General features: G+C 36.3%; 1 protein-coding gene across 1 annotated transcript in view; it reads left to right on the plus strand.

Moving 5' to 3' along the window:
- NOL4 (nucleolar protein 4) overlaps nucleotides 1-8,636 on the plus strand; it is a 2,553,475-nt gene extending 2,544,839 nt beyond the window's left edge. Inside the window, exon 11 of the mRNA XM_044066638.1 lies at nucleotides 114-8,636. Within this exon, the coding sequence (XP_043922573.1) occupies nucleotides 114-307 (194 nt within the window). The 3' untranslated portion in view covers nucleotides 308-8,636. The remainder of the gene's footprint in view (nucleotides 1-113) is intronic.
- Nucleotides 8,637-10,199: the final 1,563 nt, after the last annotated feature.

The raw sequence follows: 10,199 nt of genomic DNA on the forward strand, positions 1-10,199 counted from the left end.
ATCTTTCGAATAAGACTCTGTAAAATGGTTAGCAATGACATTGTGAATAAAGTATTCAGCAGTAACAATTACACGTAAATAATATGCGTACTGTGTTACTGTTTTTCTTTTAGGTCCTACAGATTTAAGCATGAAGAGACAATTAAACACAAGCTCTGGCCCTTCCACTGGCACAGGTTCTAAGCCCCAACTGAATTCTACTGAAGTTAATGCTGTAAGACAGCTCGTTGCAGGCTACAGAGAGTCAGCTGCATTTTTACTCCGTTCGGCAGATGAACTTGAAAACCTGATTTTACAACAAAACTGACCCTTATTGCCTCCTGCTTAATCTGCCTAGTATCCACTCTGCACAAGTCACCCTTTCATGGGTTTAACTACTCAGTGCAGATGCCTGTGGTATGGTTACTGCGCACTATCTCTGGAGAGCTGTCAATCATGATGATACATTATACTGAAAGCACAGAGCGTGATCGGTAAGATGCTGTGGGGAAAATGAAGATTTTTTTATGAGGTAATGAATGTGATTGTAAGTTATAATAAATCGTGACATAAGTACTATATATAATTTCCTTCAGTTGTGGAGAGATGGGAACTGAAAATGATGCAAGGTTGCCATTGGTTGGAGATACATGTGCAATATTAATGTAATAAGCTACTGAGTCACCATTCTTTAAGCTCAGTGTGCAAGAAAAGGATATTACCATCATCTCCTTCTGTTAATTCAGAGATTAGTTCCATGTTTTGAGGCTGGACAGAAGGAAGCAAATGAGTGACAAGACAGAATGTATTGTGCTAACTCTACTTCAGAGTCCTGAAAGAGATGCTGTTTAATTTACTTTTCTCCATAACCTTCCCCTGAAGAAATTATTCTTTACAGATAATTTTTGCTTTCATTTTTCAGTCCACTTGAAAGAATGGCTATGAATATTATAAACTGGTCTCATTTAGAAATGTCAGAATGACTACTTTTACAAAATACTTTGTATAGGATTATAACTTCAAAGAAAATCAAGCACTCTACTCTGAAGCTTACATCATCCTGAAATACAGCACATTAACAAGACAACATCAACATGTTCATCAATTAGAAACGTTTGTTTTTGGTGCACATAAGGTGATTGCATTTTTAGAATCACCCATATGGTTCCTATGGATCATAACTGCTGTTTACTGTATGTGTCATGATGGTGGGGTATAGCTAATTGAATGTTAAAAGGTTGCAAGTGACAATCTAAAACTTTGCACTCATGTATATTTTTCACTTTACAAAACACTGCAGAAAAAAGGCCATGTAACTCTTTTAATGTGGTTTGTATAATTTCCATATTAACATCTGTAAATTAAGCTATAAATTGATGCAATTCCTACATTTTGTGAACTACTGTAGTTGTAATTTTCTTAGCTCATTCTTTTATAGAAAGCATAATGTATTTTAATGATATGTGTGTTTCATGTCAAGGTATTATTTTTAAGTGTGCAATGAAAGCATTTTGATTTATGCTTGTTTCTATGAAATTATGAATCCTATATTATTATTATTGTTATGCTATTCAGTTGAGTCATTCAGCTTTTATTGAAACAGTTACTTCTGCTTTCCTGAGATGGCCTTATTTTAGGTATGAATCTACAGCAGTAAAGTTTTAGACTCCTCTCCCTATAATGTTGTTACAAATGAACCCAATTTGTTACATATCAAGAGGGCATGCTGCGGTTTTTATATAATAAGAATTGATACTTCTACATCCCAGGGCATCTCATAGTACTGTTGTTATGGCTTTCAACAATGACGAATTTACAGCTTTGTAGATGTTTCTTTTTTTTTTTTCAGACATGTAGAAAACAATAGGGGGAGGGTTCTGTGTGCCCCTTCCAACTATTTTGATCATGCAGAACTAAGACATTGGGACAGAATGTAAAATCTCATTCCTCTAATTTTTCCATTTCATTTATTGGATAAGGGGGTCTGTTTTATTAAGACTGGATATTTTCTCATAATCTCCTTGTGCTGCTTAACTGCATTGTATCTTGTCTCCTTTTTGTGAAATTCTGAAAAAAAATGAAATATATGGTTAAAAAACTAAACTACATATGAAAAGTTACCACTCAAAGACATGCAATGGCAGGACCATTGTACCTGTAACAAAAAAATAGACTTGTACAAGCTCTACTTACTGGTTTTCTTAACTGCATGCTAGATGAATTAACCAATCCTGCCCTTCCAACCTCTTTCTTGTACATAGATGAACATGTGTTTTGTAAAAATTTGGTACAGCTGGCTGATGACTACGTCAGCACTGGCTGTCTATCACAGTTAGCTGATTTTGATATTTTCTTTGAAGAAACCCCCTGCAACCCTTACTTAATTACAATTTACTCTTGGATACTAAAATCTCTAAGAATGCTATATATATATGCAGTCAAAAGGCTCCACTCTATTGGATGGTCCTAATCAGACAGGCATTGATGAGATGATCTTTGATCAAATTATTGAAAACTATTTTGTATTTACATGTCTTCTGTGAAGGAATCAAATGACAGTGCAACAGGAATACTTGGAATTCCATACAACTTTATGTATGCAGTGCTTAGCTATTTTTTTTAAATATCATCACTTTTATGTCATTTTCATTTCATTTTTGACTCAAGGCAATCAGTACCATCATGTCATTTAAGTATTTTGTTTTTCATTGTCAGCACACAGTTCTATTCTTCCTGTTTTAAAGACTTAACATTTCTTATATCAGCTTACTGGAACTATTTAAAGGGTCTCCAGTTTCTAATTACTTAAGTTGGGTAGTCTGGGAGATATATTGGTTTATGAGATTAATAAGGTAAAGGAGGCAATCTGTTGTGTAAGGTATGCCTGTCTGCTTTAATTCTACAAAAACTGCTATGAAGCAAAGTGTGAAAACATTCTTCTGCAGACAGTTTATTTAGCTGTTTGAATTATAACTTGAGTTTTCCTTTTAAACTACATGCTACATCCATTGAGAACATTACCAAATTATTCAACCAATAGTGTACATTATCAAGTTATTCAATTAGCTATATTAGATGGTAAAAAGAAATAATTAAGTTAACAAGCTACTTTCTGTAGTACATGGTTTGAGTCCTTCATCCTCCATCTGCCTACTATATGACTCTGAACAACTCATTTAGCCAGACAGTTCTCCCAGCAGGAGTCTGAAAAAAATCCACGCAGATCAGTACTCTATCCTCATTAAAAATGCAAGCAAATAAACAAATCAAATAAATAAGCAGAAAATGGAGGCCCAAGCAAACTTACAAAAACTATACATAAATAAATAAAGATATTCTTAAAGAAACAAAAATATATCCAACAGCCACTGAAATATAGATGTCTGTTGACATGAAGACACAAAGGATATAAAGAACAGAAGAGTTTAATTGTTCTTTTAAGGCAGATAGTCAGGAACAGCAAGTAAATGCCATCAGCTAAAGAAAGAACCCTTTTGTGCAATACTAAAAGAGAGTCTCCAGATCTGACTGAAAGGTACCAACAAGCCAAGAAGGCAATGTGCAGCTGTCACCAAAGCAAAAGTATGGGTGGGACATTAGTAAGACAGAGTACTGGAGAAAGCAAACCATCCATGAGTGGGAGGCAGCATAGTTTCCACAGTATTTCCAGCAAGGGAATAGTAACATTGGCCTTGACTGAAGACATTTCTGAGAGATGAAAGAAACCTTTTAAGGAACTCATGAATCCTATAGACATGCCTTCCTCTGAAAAGTTAGTGCAAGAAGCAGATGGTAGGATTTGCTGCACTTCTGCAGACAAGGTTACTACAGTCCTTAAACAGATCCACTCAGTCTACTGTGTAGCAGTGGATGAGATCTGGCTAGAAATGCTAAAGATGCTGGGCATCATTGGGGTCTTTGTTAATATGCATTTCTATGCTGCATGGAAGATTGTGACATTACTTTGAATTAGGAAAATAATATAGTAACCTCCATCTTCAAAAAGGCTTCAAAAAAGGAGACAGAAAAGTGTCTTCATGTTATAGAGGGATCTCACTCCTCAGTCTCCCTATGAAAACCTGTGTCGGGGTACTGTAAAGGAAAAATTGTCTATCTAGCAGTTGAACTTCTAAGTCATGAAGAGAAATGCAGTTTCTCTTCTGGAAATTGAACACTGGACATTTCTTTGCCCATGCACAAATATTGGAGGGGATGAGGAGAGTCTGACAATACTGTCTCCATTGTTTGTGGACCTAAACTTAGTATCCCATTTTTTGTGGGAAATGCTACAGCAGTAAAAGCATCTGCTCCATGACAGTCCATCCCTATATCTGTTTGCATTCTTGGTATTATATTAATTACATTCATCAGTGAATATGATCTCAAGCGTGCAAAGGAATGGTGCACTGCTGAGTGTGAAATGGTTCAACACCTCAAAATTCAAGGATAGAGCTGTCTCTAAGAAAACGGTGGATTGCTCTGTACAGATAATGGAGTCCTCACATGGAGTTTAAGTCCTTGGGGTATTATTCAAAAGCGAGAGTAGATGGATGCAGGATACTGATCAGTGGATGGATGCAGTGGCAGCACTACTGCAGACATTGAACGAGGCAGTGGAGGAGCAAAAACAAAGTCATATAATTATCCCCTCAGTTTGCTGGTCAGGCTATGATTGTCCTTATCCTCACTTAAGGTCATAAGGTTAGAATAGTGATAGAAAGGATGAGATCAAAAACAGAAACAATATAAATGGAGATCCTTTGCAGGGTGGCTGGGCTCAGTCTTAGTGACAGAAGGAAGAACTTGGCAGTCCAGGAGGATTTTGAAGAATAGCCACTGTTTGTTCAGCTGACAGTAGTCAGTTGAGGTGGCATGAACACCTTATGAGGATGAGATCTGAGTACCTCCTACAGGACATGTGCCAGATGTAAGCAACAGGAAGGAACCTCCAGGGCGTGTTATAGGAATTATATCTCATAGCTTGCCTGGAAATCACTGGAAACCCCACATGATTAGCTGGAGAATATTACTGGCAGTATGGAATTTTGTTATTCTAGCTGGACAATATTACTGGCAGTATGGAATTTTGTTATTCTAGCTGGACAATATTACTGGCAGTATGGAATTTTGTTATTCTAGCTGGACAATATTACTGGCAGTATGGAATTTTGTTATTCTAGCTGGACAATATTACTGGCAGTATGGAATTTTATTCCCTGCTAAGTTTGCTACTCCAGTGGTCCACAGCAGAAACAAGTGGTTTAAAAAAGGGATGAAGAGATGGATGAATGCATGGTTGGTTGGTACTGCACAGCAGGCTATTTCTGTGCTATTCCACTAATTTAAGTATGCCTTTTTATTTTTGCACATTCAACATTTGGAAATAACTACTATACATTATTTCGTATGTTTTAATACAGACAGGAATTCTCGAAAAAATAAAGAATTATATATTCAGTTACAGTATTATTTAACTGCAACTAATTTCTGCAATATGGTATCGCACTTACAATTTTCTCCATAAAACTATGTTTAGCAGGTCTATCCAGCAGCCTACTAAAGCTGAATACACATTATATGACCAGAATCTAAGGTGGTTCCACAGCAATGTCACAGTGTCACATCTAATGGAAGCATAATCCTATTGATTTGATTGTTTTAAGATGCAACTTCACTTGTGGAAGTACCATCTGCCTTCCTGGGTAGTAAATTGCTGCATTGCATTTTAGTCATTCTCTGAAAAACTTTTGCAAATTGTGTTTAAGTAGCTTGTCATTCCAATAGCCCTAAAGCACATAAACTGAGGTGTCATCAGCCGTTAACTGGGGAGTCATGCAGAGCATGCAGTGACAACCCATATGTGTATAATATGAATAAAAGTTAGACACTCACACAGCAGACTGCAAGCCAAAAAGATCCTAGATATTTCAGTACTTATGTATTATCTCAACCAGGTTCCAAACCAGTAATACGTAATTACCCCTACTTATTCTTATACAGTGTTGTGCCAAAACATTAACGAGTTAAACATTCTGCATCCTAAACTGTGCAGTACTGAGACATTCAAGCAAAAATATATCATCCACAATTTAGCTCTTACAGAGTAAACAGTCTGCTTAAGATAAGGAAAAACATTGTGCCATTCTGTGGTTGCTGACACAGTAAAAAATGTCAGAGCATTCATTATCTTTTGTATATTGTACTTGTGAAAATACCAGTACCGTCATTAACTATTGTACATGATCACAAAGTGATACATTTTTTATTTTCTTCTTCAGAAAAAATTCTAGATCCTTTTACTGTTTAGGTAAGTGAATGGTAAGAAATTACCATAGCTGTGGTCTTTATTTTTAAGCTACAGTTCTGGCGTTTACTTATTTTTACTCTGCGAGCAGCCCGCAAATAGCTGAGAAGGTTTGTTAGTAAAATGAAAGAACAAGTTAAAGTGGGTCATTATGTACTGTACTGTCCCCACTCCTCTCTCGGGAAAATAAACGGTAAAAAAATCAGTACTTGCGTATTATCAAGTTGTTTGGAACCTGGTAGCCATAATACGTAAGTACCGATATTTCTTATGGCTGAAGTAGTCGTGCATGCAAGCCATACAAATAGAACAATAAATGTATGTGGCTGTGTGTAACTATAAATTTATCAGCACTGGGAACATGAATATCTTGCTATGGTACTTTCACTGAAACCTTCTCCAGAGATGAACCATTTTGTCAAATGAGCAACATTAGTGAAATGGTGAGCAAGTCCATCCCCATTCCACTCTACATTCAGGAGTCGTTGGCCTTGAACCCCTTACTTCTACCTCTGCAGTAACACAACTTCAGGAGTGGTTTGTTAAATTTGATGAAACTGCCCATTGCTAAACAAGGACTCGATGAACTGACAAAAGTATTTCATTCTCTATAATATATCTCTTTGTAGTAGAATGCTGATATGGCTATATCAATAAGGTCATTCCCTACAAATTTTTCAAAATGGCGTTCATATGCACTTTCACATGGTTTATTGAAAGTTAGCCTCACTCTAAAAACAAGGTTCAAGTTCACCAAATATATGACTCATGCAGCCATGTGAGTACCATAGTAAGCAGGCTTCTATCATTTTACTTGATTTTGTGTTTTCCATCTTAGCATACTCCTCAACTTTACTTTAATTTGTGATACAATCAGTCTTGAGACTAAAAGTTCAAAATACAATGAAGTCCGCTATAGCAATGCACTTTCTGTTTGCAAACCACAGAATATCTTAAATTGTTATGAATTTATCATTCGAAATTTCATTGAACAGTGCAGAAAATTGTCATTACGTTGATAAACATGATTCTTGGAGGACAAAATGAGCCAAAACCCTCATAATATGTAAGATTTTTGAGTTATGCATCTTAATTTGGATCAAGTGCTCTCCCAGATTTGCCTGTTTGCACCAGAGATCACAGAGCAGAGGAAATGTCTAAAGCTAAGTTTAGGGCACCAATGGTGAGATTAAAAAAGCTTGTTGCCAAAGGAGCTGAAGGTTCATCAAATGCATAGAAGTTACAATATTAGTTCTCTCAGTGCACTTCATTTTAAATTTACAAAAGCCAGCAGACCATTTTTCTAGATCTTTCTGAGCCATAATAGGAGTGGAAAAGAAGCCATATGGCTGCTATTATTTGTCATCATTGAATGCAAACTTCTTGAAAGTTTGAGGTGCTAATTTCCTTTTTTTCAGTAAATTTGAATATATGCACCATTTAGTTTTCCTAATGGGGAACATAAAAGAACAAGCAGTAAAACTATACAAGCATTAATTGCATATTGCCTATAATGACTTTCTCTACTGGAATCTAAAAGAAGCAGTATCATCTAAATAGTGTCACAGGAAGCTTTCTTACAATGTAATCTTATGGCCCATCAGAAAGTAAACCATGCTCTAGGTGCCTTATTTGAAGAGGCATTCAACTTTTGCCTATGAAGTCATTAGTCTTGGTAGGACAGTTTTTTTAAAGCATGCTTTGATAACTTATGCTTTAAGGACCGTAGTTGTAAATCAATTTAGCGTAGATGGTTTAAAGATATACAATATTAATGAGCTTTAGTCTGTAGTCATGGGCTTGATTCCCTTGGTTTCTATTTGGCCACAGTATGACTTCAAAGAAGTTACTTAATCACTGGCAGTGTTCCTGGGTTGCCCTGGAAAGATGTATATATGTCTCCTGGGTTTTCTTTGTAAATAAAAATAAAACCCCTAGGCTTGTTGCATTTCAGCCACAGGTCTTCCTAGAAACCTAAATATTTTCCTTCAAAGATGTGGTAATCTCTTAACTGGCGATACTAATTAACGGTGCTGTACATTAGTATTATGAGTTGAAAGAAGACTATGGCAATTGGCACAGCAAATTATTCCTAAAGAAATATAACTTGATGGATCATTTTTGATGAATTGCCCCTAACCAAACGAATCCTGTATTATACTCTTTTAATATAAACTATACATTCAGGTGAAAGTGGTACTAGGACAGATGTTGCATACCTGGCACGTGCCGTCCTTTCCATGGATCACTTTTGGTGCTGCCCAATTAAGTGTCTTTGATGAAATATATAATTATAATAGACATAATTGTAATAGACAGGGGTCCAGGGAAGTAAATAGAGTGGGAAGAAATAGCCAGGAAATTGTTATGGCTAGGCTTGTATAGGCCCTAGGGCTGATAGCCTAGTACCAACCTATGAACCTATGAACCTAAAAGGAATGAGATATTTTTAACAAAAGGTTGGGTTCTTCTCTGCTGTACTGACCATTTCATTCTGCACTGTATGAAACTAGTATGTATTTTTGTGCAATGCTGTTTGTTTGGAGCAGTGTAACAGTACTGTCAATGCATGTTTGCTGTTATTTCCTCAACACTTTTCAAATTCTTGTACAGATTTTATTATTATTGATGTGCATGAAGGGCACTAAAGAGTACATATGCAAATGATTTGACATTTTAAAACTGGTTACGAACATATGAAGTCAAATAGTTATTTTCCATTTGTTCACAGTGACAGAGAAAAACATATTCATTGTTTCTTGACTTTAAAAAGAGATGTTTAGATGATTATTTATTTGGCTAAGTCGGTGCTTACATATGTGAAACAATTCTAATCATATAATATCAGTGACTGTATTTATCAAATAATATGACTTTGCAAGAGTTGTGGTTTGATTTGTTGATATATGTACTTCCATAAATACTTTTTCCTCAAAACTGCATTCAGCAAGACACACACACTCACACACACACACACACACACACACACACACACACACACACACACACACACACACACACACAATTTAACAGCTAGGCAAATGACACACACTCACCATGTAAATGGAGTCTTTCCACACTGGCCCATCTTAATTACAACCAGTCATGGGGGGGGGGGGGGTCACCATACCTCAAAAAAAAGTACAATTCCCTGAGATCTGAGAATTTAACTAAATGCAGTTTCAGTTGGTTTCCTTCTAAGAAATTGTGCTAAGTGAATTATATGTCTACATGGCATACAACTAGATTTTGCAAGGGTTCAGCAGATGCTCCTTTCCCTTTTAAAATACCATGGGTTGACTAATACTGACATTCTGTGTTCCAAATATGCATGTCGGTTTTGTGTAGAATGCTGTTTGCCACAGCAAGATATCCAGACACGACAGCTTCTCTATACTGCTGCACTCACTAGTGTAAGACTGCCAAATAGACTGCATAAATGAAGGCAACCAGAGACTATACGATATTCTCTGATGTAACTTATAACTGAAGATTTTATATCAGACAGAAGTTGCACTCATTCCTTCTTTATACTGCACTTGTTGCCAGAGGTACAGCTTAAGGGCTTTTGCAGGACTGTACTTTCTGCTTGGCATTATATGCTTTTAATCTGGTATGCAGTGGATTCCTTAAATTTGTTACAATGAGAGGGATGGAAGTCTAAACTAGAGTTTGCTGTTTATACCACCTTTCCTGCAAATTACTTCTTCCTCTTCTTCAGAGGAGTATTTTTCTGAATCTGGCCCATGTTTTAGTGATACTACCCAACAATTGCGTGAAATCGTACATCAGAATATTTCTAACCTGGAAGTACTTGTGGGGTCATATAGATGCTTTATTTCATTTATCTCCTTTATATATGTTTAGAAGAGAAGGAAGGATATAATATGTGCACATGGTTCACAGTTCATGGTCA

The sequence above is a fragment of the Protopterus annectens genome, chromosome 3.part1, assembly GCF_019279795.1.
Source record: "Protopterus annectens isolate FY-2018-M chromosome 3.part1, PAN1.0, whole genome shotgun sequence".
Lineage (NCBI taxonomy): Eukaryota > Metazoa > Chordata > Ceratodontiformes > Protopteridae > Protopterus > Protopterus annectens.